The sequence below is a fragment of the Varroa jacobsoni genome, unplaced genomic scaffold (genome assembly GCF_002532875.2).
Source record: "Varroa jacobsoni isolate VJ856 unplaced genomic scaffold, vjacob_1.0 scaffold_1244, whole genome shotgun sequence".
Classification (NCBI taxonomy): Eukaryota; Metazoa; Arthropoda; class Arachnida; order Mesostigmata; family Varroidae; genus Varroa; species Varroa jacobsoni.
The window spans coordinates 400,526-424,459 of NW_019214146.1; the positions used below are offsets into that span (position 1 = coordinate 400,526).

General features: G+C 40.3%; 1 protein-coding gene across 2 annotated transcripts in view; it reads right to left on the minus strand.

Annotated features, from left to right (window-relative positions):
- The window catches only part of LOC111267966 (inactive phospholipase C-like protein 1), a 121,254-nt gene that overhangs the window by 17,752 nt on the left and 79,568 nt on the right, over nucleotides 1-23,934 (minus strand). For both annotated transcript variants that reach the window (XM_022846604.2, XM_086971510.1), the window contains 4 exons: nucleotides 20,367-20,853; nucleotides 8,166-8,307; nucleotides 7,210-7,431; nucleotides 5,376-5,628 (listed from right to left, as the gene is read on the minus strand). In XM_022846604.2, coding sequence (XP_022702339.1) covers nucleotides 5,376-5,628; nucleotides 7,210-7,431; nucleotides 8,166-8,307; nucleotides 20,367-20,853 — 1,104 coding nt within the window. The remainder of the gene's footprint in view (nucleotides 1-5,375; nucleotides 5,629-7,209; nucleotides 7,432-8,165; nucleotides 8,308-20,366; nucleotides 20,854-23,934) is intronic.

The window sequence follows — 23,934 nt, forward strand, 5'->3', positions numbered from 1 at the left end:
AGGAGCAGCGGCCCCGTCAGAAGACTAAAAAGGTTTCGGTATTGTATTGTATCTTCGTTTGTATCTTCTCGTTCGTATTACGGCTATATGTACCTGCCGCGGATACAAAAGATACGAGGCCGAATGTATATAGATATGTATGTATGTGTACTATTAGACGCATAGCGGCACGCAGTGCTAAGAGTATAAATGCGAAAGGATTACAGTAAACAGAGGACTGAACCATCGGAGGCAGCGAATGGCTTATCAACAAGAAATTGAGAAACGAGCACTCTAGGCTTACTAATTTTTTGGAAAAACGATCCTTTGCTACATAATTTTTTCTAATGGGAAATAGCAATTTCGAGACATATATAAACATGTATTTACTTAGCATATTGTTGTAAACAATATGCTTACGGCACGTAACATCAACATTGAAATTAGGCAGATAAATAATAGAGGAAAAGATACAATAAGAATAGGAAATATCTTCCATAATCCGATTCTGTTGCTAATACAACAACGGCAACAGCAAAGGAACGTTTGCAAACAGCAGACTGCCATTAGTTAGACGCCAGCAGGGCGGTTCTTTGCAGATAATGCAATGCAACAGATAGTTGGTTTGTTGCTAATCGCGTTTAATCATATTGTCCTACAGTAGAGGTGTGTACTTATGTGTATTCTATTTAAAAAAGAAGAGATCAGCTGATTTGGTTTGCAGCTGGAGCTCTAATTCATACGTAGATTTGGGTCAGTTTGTTCCACGAACGTTCCATATATGCTTCTCTTGGTGTTAAGGCTTTCGTACCGCTAATACCTGGGCGCCGATCTTTGAAACGCGTGGACAACATATTTTATAATAAACCTTTGTTTAAGTGCTCGGCCGAGTTAATAGTTGCCCAGACACGACCTGTGCCGTCCTTCATATGGGGGATCACTCCTAATAACAAAGAAACCCATTATGATTGCGAAGCGTTGCAGCAGTCGGTACCCAGGCGATAATATTCGAAATTGTACAAACACACGTATTCTAAATGAAACGCTGCCGACACCTTACCGCTAGGGTACAGTGAATCATCAAAGGTCACCGCTAGGTAGTACAACTAAACTGAAACAGGTCTGGCAGTAAGCATCAGCGCCTGTGCATGGTGTAGTCTTTTAATCAACTAGCATTCTCCAAACAAGATTTACCAAATTTTCCTGATAAGCTGAAGTTACAGAAAAATCGAATTCAAGATTTCTGCATGAATGGCTCCCATCTGACAAGCACCCCAGGGCACGTGTTTTTCTATGGAAATCTAAGTTGCCTTGATAAAAAACTTTCCATTTAACAGCTTAAAACAATACATTTACAGTATTTATACGAAACTGAGATTTTACAAGGTATTGACGGTGGTGTAACCGAAGAATTTCTATTTAGGGCTATCTCTCGATTTAAACAGACTCAAGCCGAACTTGTATGATCAAAAAAGTGGCGAAGATACTCAAAGAGCCACAACTTCGTTTCCACTGCCTTTTTCTTTTCTCTGACGATCTCTGCAAAATCGATTCAATCTTCCAGCTGGTCAGCTTTGGGAAGACTTCAGCAATTTTTTCATTGTCTTTCTATTGTAAATTTTCGAGTCTGCAAACACACTGTATAACAGATCTCTCAAACGAACTACACCCACACTAATACGAAGGGTATAGAGAAAATATGGATTAGAAATTCATCGATCTGGCGGTGTAGCGTTTCCAGTGAGACGAAGCAGGTGCAGAGAGAAAGCACCTAGTCAGATAGAAAACCGTGAAGATTAATGACGGTTGATATAACTGAGAGATTGTAGACATTGCAAATGTCGACTGCTTCAAAGGTTGAGCTCAATGTTTCAGTGCTAAACATGTTACAAGATACGACATCTTTCAGTTGGCTAGTTGAGTCGTAGCTATTTTCCTTTGCGTGTTTCTTATGCTCGCTAAGGGAAACTTAAGTTTTCATCAGCGGTTCCTCTGAGCACTTAAACAAACAGCCTAGTTGGCCTCATTTAGATCATTCCGTGAATCTGTGATGTTGCGATGAAACGGCTTGCTTTCATTTCACTGCGACTAACGTCGAATAGGACTGCAAGCCTTACAAAAACCATATTAACAGTAGGTATCATTGTCTGTAACGTCATTGCATTTCTCAAACTCACTTTCTTAATAACAATCAGATATTTTTAGGTGTTTTGTTAAACAAAGTAGACAATGGCATGTAAATAAAAATAAATTACATTTACAGTTTTTATATACAAATGTTACGATTTGCTGTACTTTGGTTTATTTTGCCTAAAACGAATATAAATATTTAGGCAAACTAAAAAATGCCATCTTTGTCCTAAACTACTTAATGTCAGTATGGTTTCATGCTTACACCTTATCTATACGATCCTCGGTTTAATCTATGCTAGTCACTGGATAATAGCCTGCTATGCGAATTATCATAGAAGTATTATGGTCAACTTTTCATCCACACGATCTCCATAAGCCAGCCAGGACTAGTCATCTTACGGACAAAAGGCCTACGGACAGTCTTGCAAGTTGGCTCACTAAGCCCAATAAGCAAGGCCATTGGCTTGGCTAAGTGGTCTCGAATGATTTGGCCAAAAGAGAACAACTATCAAAAAATGGATCAGAGCAGCTACGTTTTTGTCGTAATACAATTTGAGCTCTTCGTTGGATCGACCTGCACAGTTGGCATGATGCGTGGTCTATCACTGGCTGAGGAGGATTTACTGTTATCCCTGGCCTAGCAGCACTAGAAGGTGCCGTTTACTTTTCACTAGAGGAACATCCAGAACTTCATTCTCAGTGGAATAAGCACTTCTCTACTTCTGTCAAGTTGCCCAGCCTCAGCCAATGGCGAGCTTAGCACGACGCCGAAAAGCTATCGAGATTCATTTTAGATTCCGAACTTAGCTAGATTTCGTCAAGCTTTCAAGGGATGCATTTCCTCCATTATACGCTTCGACAGGAGAGCTGCTATGTCTATGTGATATACGCAGACAAAGCGTTACAGTCTCTGAACAATAATACGCCAGCGTGTATTTCGAACAGGGCTTAATCTAATTTCAGCTCTACCAGAAAGCTCTCGACTTCACTGTACAGTATCCAAACCCCATTTAGCATTAGTTATTAATGGAAACTTGGTTCTTCTGAATAAAGAAAGCGCATTTCATTGGGATAAACTTAGCACTAGACTATCGATAACTATTCGCACCCACTGAGGAAAAATCATCGAATATCTTCCCAGACCAATCAGGCCTGATAGCATATATACCTAAGAACAGATATTATTCCGCAGTCATTTAGTACGACAAAACCTCTGGTTCATGTGGATGCAGACGACGAGACATTCAGCTCTGCATTACCTTAACGAAGTTGATGAGGGCACCCTCTTTATCGGAATGATGCGTTTGTTGGAATGGTGTTTTATATATTGCCATAACCTTGCGCGTTTAACGTCTCGCGTAAGGGCACCGCTCCTTCCGCTAGAGCTCATTGTCCACTTTTGCCATAAGTTTGCCATATGTGATTTGGGGCTCAGCGTATTGCCGATTATGTTCTCTGACGAAATGAACTGCCTATGCAACGGAAGCTGATCTAAGTGATCAGGATATGGCTTATGTTCCAGGTTAGAAATGTCACGAGGCGATGGTCAATGACGCAGCCGATCGATTCCGTCCGCTTGTGTTATTTGTAGAGGGGTTGTCATTTCTATTTAGCTGAAATGCTCCGAGTAGCAGATCGATAATAATGGCAATACCTAACCTACAACATCAAACTTGTCCAAACGCTTCCCAATACTCCTCATATAATGCTACCACAATATAAATGAGCTTTCGCTAGTGGCACAGGCTTCGTAGGTATGCCGCGTTGTAAGAGTGAATCACTGGGTTTTTTTGGTCAGAGACTTCTAATACTTGAACTTTCTATGGTGACATCAGCTAAACCTTGTGACGTCCACTCTATTTGTATACTGCATCACTAGGTTTGTCACACTGTATTCACGTTCAGATGTTGTAATCTTGGGCGGCTGAAGTATGTATGCTACAAGTTATCTTACACAAGCAGCAAACTTGAGACTGCAGTGTTTCTTTGTACAACTTGAAAGTATCATATCCATGTGGTACCAACCAATTTATAGCGGGCTGCGAAGGTTGAACGAGGTTCAAGTAATTATTCAAGCACTGATACCAATGAGCACCGCTAATGCGGTACTAACAGGCTGCTTTATGTTTACCATAGGTAATGTGACAAAACACAATTGGGCAATAGTCTTCGAACGGCTAATATTAGAGAATATCCACTAAGAACCATTTGTCGGTTTCGGAATAGATTATGGTTAGTATTTGATGGGAAAAGCAGTTGGAGTCTCACTTGGCAAAATTGACCAATTTTTTATTACGCGCACGCAGTCTACATTCATAATTATAATAACTATGTATAATGACACTACCTGTAGGCCTATCAATATGTCCCTTTAAATATATGTTTGTCACAGGATTCAAGGCTTACGGAAATCATGCGCTACACTGGAGCTCTATTTCTCCGTACAAATATTATTTTTGGTGGAAATCCAATGTAGGACTTGGACCGATAGGTCGGATTCAGTTTACTTAAACGCAAGGCAAAGTCTGATGCTAGTTATTAGTGGCAGCCTATCAAACAAAATATGAATCTAACGATAACAGCGGGTGCGCACGTCAAATAATCTTGATGCCGCCGCTTTTAGATAACGGAAACGCCTCTCTTAACATATCACAGGTCATTGTCACTAAATTCGGTTCACATATCGAAAAGACTGCATCAGGCAACTAGTTTATCAGAGTCGCAAATTTTTAGGCCGAGCCTTGAGTAATAGCGCAGGGGCGTCATATTTGCTTGGCCTTGTAATAGGCCTTCATAGGATATTACTTAGTCTAGATCTCAAGCAGTAAGCACAGATCGCTAATCACTGCTAGTAACATAATGTTTTCCAGTGGAACTACATTTAAGTTCAAAGAAAACAGTATGCTGTCTCAAGTACAATCCATTTAAGTAGCGCATAAGTTAACAAAAATTAAACGTAAAATCTGGATGTTGTATCATTCGGAAAGATGCGAGCAGACTGTATTTATGGGAAGCGTAGGGAATGCGATAAATGGCATTTCTGCGTACATTTTGCTTTGTAACTAATCATTCTTAAGGTATAGTTCAAGTATTAGACATCCTATTTGCTCTACTGTACGTGTAACGTTTCCGAGAGGATTGACCATCGTAAAATCTTATGGGGTACCAGGCCTGTCGGTGCGTTACTTGTTATAAACTAGCTTCGACAATAGGCAACTTAGAAAGCCGCAAATCCTTTCGGAAGAACGTTAAAGACAACATACCTATCGGTATCAGCCTGTCGAAAGCATTCCTCTAACCACTTCTCGCGCATTAGTTGTCGTTCATCGAGGTTGGCTGGAACGACCCCACCTGGCCCAGGTCCTCCTCCAGGTTGTCCAGTCCTGCGGGCGGCTACCAGCATCGAGAGGCCTGTAACCCAGAAATTGGCCTCATCCGCTGTTGAGGCAACGAGGTCGAGCGATTCGTACGCATCCCCGTAGATTATCGAAAAAACACAATCCTCTGAATAGCATCCTGTTTACACCGGCGAAAGAACCAATTAAATATATATAAGCACAGCACCGGCAATTTATAATACACAGCGACCGCATTAAGCTAATGGATTACCTTGATGTGTTAAAGTCAACAACGTTGAAATTACAATACAATTCTTCCTACTTACGGGGGTTTCAATAGTTACATAGGCGATCTTTCTCCTAGGAGAAGCCGTGATTTTATTCTATTAAAATTTTTCAAACATTCCTTAAATGTGATAAATCCTTCTGAAGACTACGCGGTTCTGTTGACGTTTTTTCTGGGGAGGGGGGGATCTGTGAGTATCGTGCCTATTATTATTATTATTATTCTAGAAAATGAGAAAAGCTGCATGTAGTTACGCAAATCTATGAAGCAAGTAAATATATTTGGAAGCTTAGTCTCTTGCACTGTCGATAAGTCCGCCTTTTGCAATTGAATAAGAGTTTAAAGATACGCATTTAGGTAGATGCAAAACGTTGTCAATCAATAAGCGCATTCATAATATTAGAGCCAAATGTCTGCCTTGTAAATAATAATAGTCGAATCATACGGAACTCTCAAAGATCTATTGATTTTCCGTGAAAATCAATAAGAAGGGGTGGCTTGTTTTTTTTCGAAATTAGCATTCAAATAACACAGCCGGTTTTGCTGTGGTTGCACCCTATGCCACAACCTAACTATAACAGCTCGGACCTTTACATTAATAATTCAAATTAGGCAATCACAGCATCTAGTGGGTAATTTAGCTCACGCTCCGACATTCATACACCGTGCGTGCAAGTCCAGAAATCTGTCTTTGGATGAATCTTTTATTATGGTCTCTATTATTTTATTACGGTACTAGCAGATAAGCACGTGTGAAGTACGCAGGCGCGTGCACAGCGAACAAAGCGAACGTGGCACCCATGCTCTAGTTGGTAGATTGTCGAAATGAATATTAAAATCCAGACCACTGCCTTAATTCCCCTAAAAATGGAAGAGTGAAAAATGAGGAACTTTGTGCTGTAAACGTACGTTCTAGGTACACACGGCGCTATGCTAGAAACACACGGTTACCTAATGTCATCGACAAATTAAAATGGGTCAATAAAAAATTGAATTAAGATTGTAAAAAATTAGACAAGGCAAAAAATATAGTAACGCTAAACCAAAATGATTGCTCACTCGTATTACACCGGCGAGCAGCTACAATGTCGGCTGTATTGCGTAGACAATTTGGCTTTATGTATTGTAAAAAAAATTCTACAAAATCGAACTCCCGGTTATCTGGCAGACGTGTTTCCATTTCTTTTATGGGTATAAATAAAATGAATGGGAAAAATAAGGCAAGATCTCCTAAAATTTTCCCTAACATAACGAATAAGGTTTTTTGTAATGTGACCATTTCCAGTTCCAAAATGGCCCATGTAGAAGACAATGCATCGTTTTACTAAAAGAATGATTCGCTACTAATAAATTTACTCAAAAAGACCTTCATTGCCCCTTACGAAATGATGATACTGTTGCGCATGGCTGTTCATTTACCGAGTATTCATGTACATGAGATTATACCCAGAAACTGCACGTTAAATAACCCACCTGCCACCTCTTTCTCCCTAAGAATGTCCGTTGTCTTTCCGAGACGCACTTCGCGTATGTGAGCAATTGCTAGTTTGGCCTTATTGGACTTCTTCGATGATGGAACCCAACGAACGGCGACGAGGTCTTCGTCCAATGTAAAGTAACGTCGGTATTGACGTGAGCTGGCCCGCACCTTTAGCAAGCTGCAGCCCTTCATCATGAACTGCAGACAATCGTAGGCTACCCACAAACGATGAAATAGTAACCGCGTTATTGTTAGATATGTACATGGCAAAAACAACAACGAATCGGTCTTTGGTTAGCGAATAGTGACGCGCGAGGAGGATCAAGGTCTCGAACCTATATAGTTAATTAAATAGATTTTTCTAAACAATGATCGTCTTTCGGTGCGACACAAAAGCCAACTAGTGCAAGGTTATCGGCTTACCACATGAGTGAGCGGATTACGCACCCGATAGACGAATAATTTATAAATCCTTTGTTTTATAATACAACAGTGGCTCTTCAATTTGTTGAATTATACTGTAAACTGGAACAAAAGCTTCAAATTAACGCAGTGGTATTAATACTTACCTCAACTGTATGGACAATATAGTATTAAAAATATACGTCTTGCATAGAAGTACAGTATCAAAGCAGGATTATATCACCAAAAAGGAAATTTACTTAAAACGATATGAAAAATCTTCAATCCGTTAGATTCGCTCTGAGCACACGACTTCGTAAGGTCGTTCGCGTTCTGATTTCACCCAGTCACTGCTTTGCCTTCATGAATGCCAAATCTCATTGTTATAAGATCTGTTTTTTTCAAGATGCTTGTGACAGATCTCTAAACAAGATCATATTCTTAAAGAATGGGTTGACCATAGCGATTAAGGTTGTATCATTCTAACGATATCTATTCATTCTATCAATATCATCCTAACGAGTTCATCACTAGGCACGGTACTTACCCGACGAAATTTTTCGTTCTTCCGGTAGGCTTGTGCCCGAATGGAAAGAAACGGATTTGGCGATTGGTGACGACACGGACAGGTTCCGTTGGCTCCCGGTTGCATCAAACTCGAAACAGGTACCACCATTCTCAAGTGTTTCCTGAAACACCGAAGGCGACGCAAACCAGAGATTGTTTCGTGAAAATTGATACAATGGTGTTTGTAGGCTCCGCGGTGTGGCAATCGGCAGACCGGGACTGAGCGCGGTCTGTGTATCTGTCTGTGGCTGACGCGATCGCGGCGACTGAAACTCAGCAAGCTCAGAAGGATCGGATGGAACAAGGATCGTTAAGTGAAGACGGTTTCTCATACCGCGCGGACGCGAGGACCCGTAGTCTCGCCTAACGACAACAGGCGGGCACAAAAACTTGAACGAGTGTTAAAACTGCTTCAACCGGACACGTACACATAGTGCGAACAGACGTAGACTGGGCTCAGCGTAGCTTCGCCTATTCTCCTTTTCTGCCCGTTTTGTTCGTACGTTTCCCGTCACTCCGTCAATGCTATTAAGGAACGTTGACAAATCGAGCAACGAACAAACGTGCAGAAAACGGGGTAGCGGACTTCGGTGGTACGCTACTTGTACTTATTTTTGGAACTTCCGACCTCCGAAACTACTTCGAGTTTCTGACACTCACGCAGGTTCCAGCAGCGACTGTTATTATTCGTATAGTACAACACACGCACACACTTCAACCGAAAAAATGCTTCTAAGAAAAGATGCTTGTAGTAGCCAAATTCGCTTGTCTAGAACTAGCTTACGACACATTTTGGTGAGTTACGTAACTCCGGGGTAATTCAAGCGATCAGCCTATCTATCGGTAAAAGAACACAATTTATGCTGCAATCAAGAACAATAAGTCGAACGTAACTCTTCAAGTGACAAATCGTTCTGGACGATAGCGCTGTTAGCGACGCGCAACCTAGGGCTGGCGAAGGTTTTCTAGGCAATAATCCATAGGACATACACAGACTTCGTTTTGTGCTACAAGTCAACCGCTTGATGGAATGTCTACTGGCGATACGGGACGTAAATCTCGAAACATAGAGGCAATAATTCATCGGAGATAGGGCGTGAGTTGTGACGACCGCATAAAGAAATCGATCTAAATTTTACGACTGTGCCGCGGACTTAAGAGCACAAGCTTGCCAGTGCATAGTTGACGTCTTAGTCTTAGCATTCTGGGTCGAAGAGTTGGTAGACTTCCTTTAGGCTCCTCCTTTAAGTTCCTTCTGGTTTTACCTCGAACGATTGTCACGGTACTGAGACGACAATCTTCAGTAATTTACGAAGGTGTAAAGCGTCTAAAAGTCGGTACTCTGTCATCAAGGATGTCGGATTGCAACAACGGTTCAAGCTTGTTATAAGGACTCCATGTATGGATTATTTAGTCTTTTGGTCCATAGGTATTAGAGGTAAGTGTAGAGATCCAGGCAGACCTTTACCAGGGCTGCTTTTGTCGCGCAATGCCTTAGTGCGGTCTTGGCATTTACAGACCGGTAGATCAAACATATCGCCGGTACGTACGAAGGTCAGCTATATGGATTAACCTGTGCTTGTATTTTTATAATTAATATAGCATTGTCCCGAATGCAATCGATACATATTTCAGATAAAGGTATATACGTTTTTTACGAATACATTAGTAATGTTTCTGACTATAAACGGATTTACAGTGGGTTTTCAGACTTCTTATTATCTAATTCCACTTTTCCAATCGACAATGTCTATTTATACCGTATCACCAACCATGCTACACATGTAGCTTTGATAACTACACTAGGCTTTTACAGGCCGTTATCAACAGGGCCTCCGTAGGCTAAATCCGCACACGGCCGTCGCATCTATACATACCAGTGTAGACATCATGCCTTTCATGAATGTCTATCTAATTTTAAGGTTCAGCGGATAACGGATGGTTAGGACAGATTTCAGTTGTACATGCAGTTTACAGCATAGTACGTGTCGGCTGACAATGGCGTATCTTGACCTCCCAATTTAAGCGAACGGAACGTAGACAAAAGCAGGGTAGCTTACAGCAGTATTCATCCGCAGTGATTCGCCGAGCTTAGCCTGGTCCAAGCCAGTTGGCAACTCTTCCATCCATCTTCGTTTTTTTTTTACTTCCAGATAGGCGGCCGCCATGTGCTCGAGCGCGCCACGATAATATGTATGCAATAATACTGAATGGTCGGCCGGACCCGCCCGTCTATTTTAGATGACGACCTTTATCACCGTTTGTAAAGCTTCCCTAGCTTTCTACGTAATCCGCCGTAACTGAGCAAGACACAATGTGCTTTCGATTCATTTTTTTTGTGCGAAATCGAAAGTTGTTTTAAAGTTTACCAATAGTTAGGAGTAGAGCAGCATTGGTCGAAAGATGAGTTACCAGGACGGGGTGGATAGCTCACTCACTCGCAGATGGATACCTATCTTTATAGCGCCGTAAATTGAGCCTAGATGAGTGGCTTGTTTTTCCTATTTTGGCCGGCTGCTTGCTCGCCCTCTTGATCACTCACTCTAATAGCTGTTCCTGCACGCGTTAGAAAAGCAACACGGGACTCTATCGCCAATGAACTAGGCGCGGTAGAAGCGTCGTTATCACATCTGTATGTATGGCACTCGCCATAAAGACTATTTTATTTTGTTATGCGGGTCCCAGGACCAGAACGGTGCTCAGAATCAATCCTGTTCATTGATGATGTTCAATGATACTCAGTATTATACGAATATATGCTAATTGATATCAGAGCAATTGGTTAGCTTGAAGCGCATCGAGGCATATCAGTATTTTGAACGGAACATAATTAGACCACGTTTCATTAAGCTTCGCTCGGAAATATTCTGTAAGTACGCGATAAGAAAGAGTTTTTTGCTGAGCATTTATGCGAAATGCGCTTCAAAGCATAAATCCACGCAATTACCTCAGTTGATTTGGGCTTATAAAAGAAATCTTCTTCAATCCACTTCAACAGCCGAATTTCCTATTGCATTATTTTATATTAGCAAATAGATAGATTTATAAAATATGAAGTATACAGTAGATATTTTATAGTATCGCAGCTGTAGAGATGGATTTTGGTAAAATGTAATTTATTATCGTGGAACCAAACTGTAGTGTTACCTTTCTGAAGACTTATTGAACTTTAGGTGTTTGACAAAAGTTTCTTACTGAGACAGGAACGTGAAAAAAAAAACGTTATTTTATGGGTTTTCAGTCGAAACAATGACTCCTGTGATTTACTAGACTCGCACAATCATAAGTAACTCGGCTGTTACGCTCTACTATAAATGATGTACATTCAGATGGTTGCTAACTATGTGTTTTTGCAGCGATCCGTCTTAATTTCAATTCAGGACAAAGCTCTTCTATACTATTCCATATTTTTCACTACATTATATCTAAGTAATTTATGCTTAGGCTATTATATGTTCTCATACAAACATATATATTGTCTTTCAATACCAGACTACGCTAGTATCTCGCATAATGTAGAACATCGTCTGGCGACGGTAGCTGCATGTTGTGTGTGAAGGGTTCTCTATATATAATCTTTCTATCTACATGTTATCTTTCCTGAAATTTTCCAGGATATGCATTCCTGAGGTTTTTTTACTTATCTGTCTTCTACAAAATCTTTGTCAATAGTGCCTATATCTAGAAAAATAGCAGTTATAGGCAACAGCCTATATCTGCGTAGCCATAATAGATGACATTAGTGTGAAACATGTTTCGAAATATGCATCTACTTTCTTCAAGGAATTTTTTAAAATGTAATTATAAAAAAATGAAACTTGTTTACATATATAACAGTATCTATTCCAAACTGGCTAGACAGAACGGGTAGAAGGCTCAGACAGTGAGGATCCGAATTTGAACTACAGAGGGCAGAGAAATCGACCGAGGTAGGAAAACGATTCTTTTAGTATGCCCTTACGTTCATATTTAGATACAATATATTGTTGCGCACAGATGAAAGCTTACAATAAAAGCCAAGCTGGCTGGCAGGTGGTCACTTACAACCAATTGTGTCCATTGATTACTCAAAGCACTTATTGCTTGAACAAGTGATTAATCCTTTCAGAGTGAGCAATATTTTCAGGGACTGAATAATTAGTAAATATTATGAAAATTTTCCTTTTAACTCTTAAGACTCGTTTTAGCCGTTTCAAATCGGCGTTCTTAACTAGCTCAATTCTATAGTAACATATGTCATACTTATATTCATTTTTGTTACATGTTTCTTAGTAAGTAAAAGTGTTTTTTAATATTAGCGGATTCTCGTGTTACGGATGCATAGAAAAGCAGGAATACAATTGAGCTTTGTACACCATCATATGAGAAAATGGACATCTTAAACTAAAAACGCCAGATATTCAACGGCATGAAAGTTAGCACCTTTGCGATACTTAACGGAACTAAAACTTCAATTTTATCTAGTTGGATTGCTTTGAGTCCATGTATAGTTGAGCAGAAAATTTTACATGTAGTACACATCACACTTGCAGGTCAATATCTCTTTAATCATCTTCAAGCTAGGCTATTAAGAAAATGACATGGTCTTTGGCGTTTTTTATAGCTTAATTTAAAATTATTAGTATGCACAAAATGCTAAAGAAACAAACGAGAAATCTTGCTTACCGGCCAGAGACCAATCATAAGCGAGGGCATACATAGGGGCAAGCTTTCACCGTCTAAAATCTACTCTTGAAATTCACGCATATCACGTGATGACTTTCTTTTACGGCAGAAGCAACCATATTCAGGAAATCAAAAAGGGAGCTTCCTTCTGCGTATGTCAATTGTCATAGCAAGATAAATTTCTGACTTTTTGCGCTTGAGATGTTAGCCTTGCAGACCGTACTTTTCGGGATTGTGACCCCTATTAAAGACCGTTTCCATTTTGCCATTCCGTCGTACATCGCCGCTTCAGGTGGGACATATTTAATAAACGTTTATTTTACAATTGGCCGCTGCGCTCTATAACACAGGTTTTTCATGATATTACCGATTTTCACTGATACAGTGGGTTACTCTATGCCGCTCTAACAAAATCTTTATGGAACCATGATTTAACCACAAAAAGTCTATTTTCCAGAATTTCTGCGTTGTTGCTTCCATCGTCTTGATAAATACGATTATTTAGATGAACAGCTGTGTTGAACGATAACGATATCGCTATTTCACTTTATAGTGACTGCTATATGCACTTATAACGTTTATGGCTTTCTCGAGTGTCTCAGGCGCGTATCCCTTAACCGGAACCCCATATCAGCAGGATTCGTTTTCGCAGGCCAAGGGGCAGGTGATCTTTTACTCTCTGTGGGCAAATTTAATGAAACCCTATCCTATTTGCCACCATGAAGAAGATCTATTCAGGTCATTTGGTTAATAATAGTCAAATATATAGAAGAAAAAGCTAAGTAATCGAAATTATTCATCGGTCTTCCTGTATATTCTCCATATAACCGTTATATAGTTTACATATTTCGTTGTTTACTGCAACATTATACCGACCTATTTCTAGGAAGTTAATTAAGTGGTAATATTATTATTATAATAGTGAAAACGATTAGTCACAAGTTCCAAAGGCTCTAGAACCGACAGTCTAATTCCGTAATAGTTCTGTACGATAAACATATGCTCCATTTAAGAATATGTGTCCTGCTACATATATAGCATAAAAGTGCTGATTATCTGCTGCACAGAAATTAGCAAAACCCTATTACGTTATGATTCCCCAAAAGCTTTCACAGAAGTTTTAATTATAATGTATATAATATATAATGCACCCATGGCGATTTTTTAATCGCTTTTATATATACCGGTGTTTTAAGGTTTTTGCTTTCTTCTACTACATAACAAAGAGAACCTTTGAATGCAATTAGCTTATTCAAAGTTTTTTTTTCAGACAAAGCATTTTTCCTCAAGTGTTATATTTCAACGGCAAAAAGTTACCGAGTAAATGAAGTTACAAAAAAACGAATCTGGCAGGGTCGCCCCTTGTGCAACGTGGAGAAAGACTAATTTAAAAAAAAAGCCGTGTTGACCTAATGTGTAGTAAACAGTTATTTCTTCAAATAGAGCAAACGGAACCATCCACGAGTGAATCAGCATCAGACATTCATCATATTGTTCCTATATGGAAACAACAATATTATGTATGTTTCTAGCGAAGCACGTGTCCCAGGATAGGGCCGTACATTTGTTGCGTTAGCCGGCTTTGGCGCGTGATTATGGGAAGACAGTCGGTGTACGATCATGAAAGGTAACACAGTTACATTTACTTCGCTTATCGAGAGCTTCGATGTCGGCCGCTAAACCCGTAACAGCACCCGCGGGCGCTTTTGGCACCCCCGCGGCGCTGACTTTCTAAAACAGGTTTTGGTCTGTTAGTGCCAAGCTCTGAGTTGTTGATATGCAAGTCGTCGGAGCTCAATAGCGTCGTCTCTTCTGGTATGTGCACACCCCGAGAGCCCTCCAGGTAGCACAGCCCGACAACCGACAAGTAGTTTGAACGGCCTCTTCTCAAAGTTGTAGTTTGTCGCCGTTTTTAATTGAAAGTGCCACCGGGGGAAGCAGCTCTTAAAGCAAACGACATTCCTTAGTTATCCGTTAACCGAAACTATCTGTGTCCTTTCAAAATTTTAAACATGCACACATTTTAGAACTTCAGTATAAGTTGCGTTACTGGATCGTTCCTTTGGGCCAATTCGTAGGTCCAATTCCACCTAAGACTATATAGGACAGCCAGGTACATTTTTCGAGATTTGTTTACACGATAAAGAAATATAACGGACTTGTTTATAAGTCGCGGTTTTGCTTCTCCGAAAGCTACATATTTAAGCGCAAATTAGAGGCAAAATACGTTCTATAAAAATGTTTGTGTTAACTTATATTGCATGATTGCTATATAGACCAAAGTAAAGTCGGATGGCCTTTTTACTACTTTCGCAAAGACATAGTTAAAGTACGACTTAGCTGAACCGCAATGCGTATGCGTAACGATAAACCATAGCATCGTATTTTCGGATTTATGGTACCACATACTGTTGTTGTTGTTGTTGTTGAGATATAACAATATTGTGGACATATGCATCACATTGTAGATGATGACCGCAACTATGGATAAATACTTATACTAGAATCATACATAGTTGGCTCTGGGAAATGGTGCGCCGTCTGCTACTGTTCCTTTTCCCTGCTCGAACAAGACGCGGCTCGCGAATGTGCCAGTACTTGAGCCGTTTAACACGAAAGAACTTCATACAAATTTACAGTAGACAAATCATAATCATTGACCTGTCTAACTTGGCGGTGAATCATTTTGAAGCACCGTATTTCCTCGCCTTTCTCGGACAGAAGACATTTTCCTTTTGGCTTTCTTTAATAACTCATTTCCTCACATGAAATCAGTAGTGATTTCATCCGTTCAGCCTGTCTCTTACGGTACATATAGCTGTCTTGTGAGATTATGTTGGCTTACGACGTAGGTATGCTTTCAATTGATATTTTCTTCAAAATGAATTGACTGCGGCGAGCTCATATAGAGCACATAATAGAAGAGTTGTCAATAAATTGTGATCTTTTTCACTGCCGTTTGTTTTGAACGGTAGCGTTTAGCAAATTGTAATCCACATAACTACGTTCTTCTATATATATATATATATATATATATATATATTGCGTTGTTGTAAACAAAAAAAAATGAAGCTATGTTCAATGGTGAAACGAAATTATTTTAAAGGGCCGCAGTTCTGGAAAAATATATGAATAGAGGAAAAACCTGAAATTCACCAGTGATGCATCAAGCTGAACGTTGTAACCGATTAAAACAAAGTGGCAAACAATGATCATCCCTCCTTCTAAGATATGTATTTCAATATAATTTGTGAGAGTGATGAAAAGTAATAAGTAGAAGCGTGACAATCTTCTCGAAACTGTCTATGAAAGACGCGTTTCGAAAAGGCAGCAGAGATGCCGCCTACGGCTCAACAGTAACTATAAGCAAAGCACTGCAAATAGCTACGATTGGCTATTACCTCGAATGTGTGTACCTCAAGTGATCACCGAGGTATTATAACACACGAATTCACCTTCAGAATCTGCTATCTCGAATGTTCCACTGACTATCGCATAATAAAGTGTACACTCATAATTTATAGTGTGAAACGTAATAAGAGCATCCATACAGCAATCGACTAGGGATAAATGAAGCTCAGTTCAAATGCGCTTTATACACATATTTTATATACGTATGCATCGAACTGGACGACTCATTTGGGATAATCTCACTTGCAAAGACCTCTCCCAGCCAAATCAGCGGCCGCTTATTCGTCCGACATAACGGAGTTCGTACGGTACCTAAATTCGAATGTAGATATAAAAGGTTTTATAGTCACAACTACTTTTAGAAAGACACATCTGGAAAACCATAACGGCTTAATCGAGGGATTTTTTTTTCATCTTTTGGGTCTCCAGCTTTACTTATAGCCGTTATATACAAGCTCTATATACATGGGGTATTATTAGTTGCCATTGACTCGATAATTGCCTCGACTTAGTGATTAATACCCCGTAAAAGACAGACGATAGGTTATCATCTGGCTCTGCAAAATCTGTGTGGGACACGTCAAATCACTCAGATGACTTCGTACCGTTGCCGCTGGCAAACGAAATAGGTTTCTCGTCTCCGCATAGAATATCTAAAGTCAAAAAGTAAGTATACAGTTGTACTCTCGAGGAAAGAACCGCAAGAATCCGTTCCAATCGCATTGTACGTACATGCATATTCGACGTGATCACCTTGACATTTGGTTATATTCGCTTATTGCTACCCAGGCACAGTCTGAGCTCTGTCATTTTATGCGTACTCCTACATGTCTTAAACAAGGAGTGCAAACGTAGAACAGATTTCCAATAGCTACTAAGATATATATACATATGTATATATATATGTTCTTTTTTGTTTAACTACCAGGAATCTGCACGGCAACATTTGTTTTATAAAATTTCACTGGTTTTCTATTTTTTTTTTTTGTTTTTCTAGTGCTAGATACGGTTAAATTGCTTTCGGAGCATGAAATATTGCCATTACGGTTCGAGAAGAACTTCCCTTGTCAATTTTTATGCATACTTTACTAACTAACGAACATTTTACAACTTAAGAGTCTAACTGCCTTTAATCATAAGTTGATGGTCACATAAGGTGTGTCGAACTAATTTTTAGAGTAGCTTTTTGCAGGCTTGAAAAGCCTCACTCGCCCATCAGGTTAGCGCAATACCAAATAGCATCTACAGTAAGTGTATATGTACAGTTAAGATCGGCGTATATACACTTTAAGTCGGTAGGCCTTTCGCAAATCAATGTTTGACGCAAGCGGCCGTTCACCGTAACGATATATGGCCTGTTCCTCCCCCCATGATTTCCCTTTTATTGGAACAGCTGATGATGGCGGCAGACACCTGGCTGTCGTGCCACCCGGCCACGGGTTGTCAACTGCCAACGTGTAGCACCGGCAACAACATTGGGTGTGAAGCTTGATTATGTTGAAATAACGAATTTTCTATCTAGATGGCATTACCTGAATCAAGATTATGGTCGTAATCAATGACGCCAAAAATAGACCACAACGTTATCGCTGTTGACCACAGCATCTACGACGTATCCTCTCTTTCTCTGTTTCGTCTGATAGATTCTATTTTAGGACATCTGACCATTTGGCCCTTTCCGACTGCAACAGGCACTAATCGCATGTTTAAGTTCCTGCTGTTTGCAACATGGTAGTATCAACCGCGGCATCAATATCTTTACTCTTTTACGAGTAAAAAAGTGATACTATAGAGGAAAGCGAGTGCAAAAAATGTCGTATCCTAAGCGATGCATGCACGTATTCGCTGTTTAAAACTAAGAGGCAACAGTGAAGATGTATCGGAATGCTTCGTTAGCTGGTGGTGGGATTGGAGACTACACCCGGGGTATATGATAGTTTGAACTTGTTATAACAATTGTATAACTGCTAGAAATCAATTAAGTACCACGCACTGACAATAAGCTATTGATGATCGACTGCTCTTAAGCGGGTGCCCTATCAGATAGAAACGGTAGAGGTTAAAAAAGAAAAAGATAAAGTACCTTTGCTTCTACTTTTGTCATTTGAAGGCGTATTCATGTCACTTGATCAAGATACTCTTCAATGGTTTGATAGCACACGCGTTCTTGATTGAATATCTTCATTTTGCATTATATCTAATAGCCTCATTAGCATTATATCTAATTGATAATATAATTATAATAATAGTATCACTTTAGCGGCACAGGTAAAAGAATTGTCATCATGCGAGTCACCTCACTATAACTAGAGAAACGATTTGCGATACAATCTGTCAAAGAGGTTTGCTTGCATTTTTCTATCGCTCTTCATCGAATTGTCTTCCAAATAACTGGAAGACTTGTAGCTTCTTAAGCAGAACCATTCGGCGGCATACACGTACGTGCAGCGATGCTATTGGGCCAAATGAACACATGTACCATCTGTCGCTACTTCTGTTGCTACTTCTCTTGAGTTCAACTTAAAGGGCGTTCTGTGAGCGCCAGAAGGTCAGCTCATATGTTCCCCCTGAATGTATTCCAATGACCGAAATTGGTGCTAGGCAAAACGGCATTCATATATCGCGCTGTGGTGTCTTTCGTGTCATATAATGGTGAACACCTCACCACAAGCGTTCAGCTCGAACCTTAGCTTAATAATAAATACTGTTACTATGGCAAGCAAGCGTCTTACAGAAGATTATATTTATATAATATTTATCTAAGAAAACGTGAAAGGTTGTCGTCTTTGACTTGACGCCAGATTTCACAAAAACACTCTAGTACACCACTATTGTCTTGATTGGGGGAACTGGTACGACCACATTAGACCTAGGCTGAATCCGCTGCGTCGGTGAGCCTATATTTCTACAGTTTTTACCATTGTTTCCTTGAAGCAATTTTGACAATGCCTTTGCACTCAAGTTCTAGTAATATGAAACATAATGCTTAATATATATTACTATTAAATGCTTTTTTTTATATATACTACATGTAACGACGAAGGTCTGTAGTTTAAATGATTCTTAAGCACTTCGTTACAGATGTCGCTTAGCTTGGTGGCAAAAAAAAGACTCTTAAAATCATAATATCATTGGAAGAGCTATACAAAGTTTTCAGAGATATTTTAACACACCAACTAGTTGATTTGGGAATTTCAGCTTAATGTAGTTTCCGTACCTATGCGGACCAATTGCCACCTTCGTTAGGTTGTATTTAGAAAGCCGACAGCCTATCATCGCCACCCGACAGTATGAATCCGTTTATTCAACGGTTTGCCAAAAGTCAACTAATGTCAATCTTTTCCTTGAGACAGAAATATTATCACGAGAGAACAAATCAGGTAAACGATATTCTGGTCGCCCATAAATTGGTGACAAAGGCCCTAGTTTGTCATTTTAGTCAAACTCCAATATAGTGACACCGATTCGTCAACAAGATGTCTCTGTCATCTTGCCAAGAAAATCAGCGATCTAGTCACTTTTCTACAGAAGGACGAATCTGTAGGTCTATATGGTAGAGGTAAGCGGCTCCTTCATGTGTCAGTGCAATGAGCGACCCGTTCCGGTCATGGAAAGCAAATATATTTGTGTTCGTAGGTTGTAGGTTTTTTTTGCTCGAAAAAGCTATTTCAGCCGTTTTCGTCCAAATTACCTCCAATGGACTAGAAGGTTTTAGAGTGTTTCACATTTGGAATAGCAGTTCAACAACAAGCCAAGAGACCAATGTCCCTTCCTCAAACCAGCGTAACACAGAAGGGACAGAGACATCTTCTAGCTGAAAGCTCATAAACTTGTCTCAGTTGAACTTGGTCATCTTGCGCTTTAACGTGTGAACGAATGCTTTGAATGTTGCCTCGCTTAATAATGTCTCTACGTAATATGAATACAGACAGCTTAGTATCGATGCCAACGTACCTCAAGTTGCGACACATCGGAGCTCATTCAAGCTCAGTCCGTTGCTTTACGCTCAGGTGTTTATTAACCTTATGTCTCACATAACCTTACTTGCATATAACGATAGCTCATCATAATTATGATATTAGTATGAATGTATATAACAACTCACCTCCTTGTTTCCCGGTTTATCCTCGAGTTCTAACCTCACAGTGGGGTGCACTCGCACATAGCTTTGACCCGGTCCTAGTATTTTACCAAGTTGCTGCTGAGGGCTTTGGGGCCGTGGAGAGGGACTCGGCGAGCAACTTGGCGGCGATGGACTTGATATACCAGCATTTAAGCTTCCCTGACTGCTGAACATCCCCAGACTGTGGCCCTCATCGGGCAACCCGTAGATATTGCTAGTCGGGTGACCACCCTGTTGTTGAGAGTGATCTGCCATAATGCAAATATTGGCGCTGTTACTTCTGCTTTTGTTTTCAACGTCTTCGTAAACCGGCGTTCTCGGTGGAGATGCCGATCTTCGGCCGTCGCTATTCTTACGAAGTAGATAGGCAGTCGCAAACGTATCCTTGTGGAAGACAAATCGGTGCGGACTGTCGGGACTCTGTCGTTCCGAGAATCGGAACGTTTCACCGGAGTTCGCCCGCCGCACCCTATGCATAGGAAGTTAACAGACATATGCAAAAGTTAGTTAGTAACTATAATTAGTTGCTGCTATAATGTCAAGAGCCTTGTCATATTTAGACCACAGAATGGAGTGCGCAATTTAAAATAATAGACATGCATTTTTTTTTTATTTCCCAATATAAATTAAACCTCAAAGAATCCGTAGAGACAGCATATGCAGCAAGTTCGTTTTAACTGGTATAATAGTAAAGCAAATAAAAACGACGGAAAAAATGTAGCCAAATATAAACAACAGCTGTAAGAAATTACTAACATGACAAACAACAGGTGCCGCTACCAGCAGCAACTAAGTTCGAAAAGACATCTGCGCCTAGTGGCAGAAAAACTGCGCCGGGAACAGTAATGGCTTCGCGGAGTTACCGAGAGGAGCGACATCGTGAACTCATTTAGCCAAAACCCAAAGATAGATTTATCCCAGGCGACGAGTTGTCCTTAAATCTCTCATTCTGGAGACGGGACGGGGGGTGGGTGGACCCGTGGAGTAATATTATTGTCAGTCGCGCCTGGATAGGTAGACCTGTTCAATCAGAAGTCCAATATCCAGTCAACCTTTTAACGCCAACCGAACGGCACGGGCCGGAATGTCCAAATGTTGAATATTTGAATTTTTAATTGTCTATCTTCGAACTACTAGATCTGCGCTATTATTGTTGTTGTGGTGACGCATTTTTATGCTTATTTTGGTAGAAAGAAGATTATTATTGTTTATTAGCAAACACTGCTCATATGTTAGTGGAGAATAAAGTTCATGGCTCTTATGCAGCATAGCGAAGCATATTAAACCCAGGGCGGTCAACTACAATTTAGCGTCATTTCTATTCGGCTAATATTACCTGCTAAAAATATAAGAACTTTGTTGGAAAATGTTATGGTTTTCTGTGCCGTTCTATGAATCGTTGTCAACAATAACACTCATCGTTAAAACAAGAAACAACTCTCTGATTTTCTTTTCATTTTAGTAACTGATGAGGTTTAGTTCGAGGCATTCACGGCTATTTACTGAAAGGGCTTATTTGTTACGATGAAATCTGAAGGTAATAATCGTGACTGAAGACTTGCCAAACAAACCGTATGCAACTTCCCTCATTATCAATAATGATTACCGGTTCCAGAGAGCATACAAACAAAAGTTATTCATTGAGTAATGACGTAGTACTCGGTCCACTTGGGACTATCGAGACGCGGGATGTTCCGGTGCGTTTAAAATAAGTTTTCACTCAGACTCGCAGATTCCGCAACAATCTGGAGGAAGCGTAGTATTATATGTTGTCCAATACGAACGAATGAAGTGACAGTGAGCGATATGTGACTCCATTGGTGATGATAAAGAAAAAATAAACGTGCGCTTAGTAAGCGATTTAGTTAAACATCGGATAGTGAATTATATACAGTCCTCGAATCGTACTAAGCCGTTTACGTGTGAGGTACTAGGAATCGGTATAAGAATTTAGTGATTTTTCGATCTGAGGGAACCAATAGGTTGTCTAAGGCCTTGCACAGCTCACTGACTATAACCCACATTCTGTGTGTACCTTTGCAAATGTCTACGTCGAATATGGACTGAATCGATTGTTGATGATTAGTTTTGACGTACAGCATATACCTTAAAGACAGGCTCAAAAACAATTCGCGATCGTGCGCTATAAGCTGTTATTATGAGCTAAAGCAGCGCCATATTCGATAGCATTCGGCAAATGTCGATCTGGATAGAAGTTGCCGACAACAAAGGGGCCAAAGGAAAATGGCAAAAATGACTGCGCAAAGTTGGTGGCAGAAACAGGGGAGGCAGCGGAGACAGTCGAACGCCGCCTTGCCCCCCCCCCCCCCCACCCTGTCGTGAAGCTACCGCGCTTCCACTGATATGTCGCCTTTGTCGTTTATCATTCTCAATTTTACCTGTCGTCAGTCCAGGTCCTCATTATCATTACGACGAAAGAGAAGACGTCTGCAGTCAAGCAGATACACCAACAGCAATAACTCAGCGGTTCACTCCTGTAGCACCGTTCTGCTGCTGCTGTTTTGCAAAAATCATCTGCTATCAGGTATTTTAGTCCTTGACGAGACCTGTTGAACCTTTTTCCTAACCTATCCAGTCAGTAAACTGCCCGCCTGCCACCAGTGTTTCGTGTGTTCAGAAAGTTTCAAGACTGAAAGTTACGTAGGCTTTTTTCCTCTCATTAATGATTTTGTGGGTGTGTTCTTTCGTTACCCCCTTTTTTTTACGTTTGATTCTTTCTGGGTTTCCTTTTTTTTGAAAGTCCCTCATTCTGAAAAACAGTCCGATCGTGATCACTCTCTCGCTCTGCATCTCTAACCAGGACGCTTTTAAAGCAGGCAGGGGTCAGATTAAAGGGGCGATATTCTCACAAGCGACCTGCTAATTCTTATCGATGCGGCCTCATTTATGAAGGACATCCTTTTTTGCGGTAACAAGTTTCCTTTCAACCAACCTATCTGGGTTCCCAGGTTTCTTTGTGCGAATTTCAAAGGTGCTCTAGTTGCCAAGCTGTTGAAATTCCGCCAAGAAGACATCGTGGGACGAAAGATACTACTTCTAACTCTGTATTATATGTAAGTGGTGTAGAATCCATCTTTCCGTCGTTATGATTACGAAGCGTCAAATAAGGGGTAACAACCAGCAGCAACTCTATTTCCTTCTATTTACCCGTCGCAGGAAAAGTTTCAGTCTGTTTTGGTTTCACATTTTGGGGGCTTGTAATAGGATGCTTACTAGCCAATGCCTAGACATGCGTGTGCAGGCATATATATATATATAGAGTATTTTTTAAGCTGCGCTAGAAATTAACTCGTTTTATTTATAAGCATAATGACAAACATGTTAGGGACCCCTATCCATCAGCCGTGAGCTAGTAAGCAGAGAGAATGCTTGATTCGGTTCCCTATATAACATAGATTAGTGAGTTACCCTTCAATATAGACGTTATTATCAAAAGGCACTAAAGCTGTTATACTATAGCGTAAAGTTTCCAAAGGACGTTACAGAAAGTCTCTACTTTCGTTGGTTTCTGAATAATCTTACGACACTA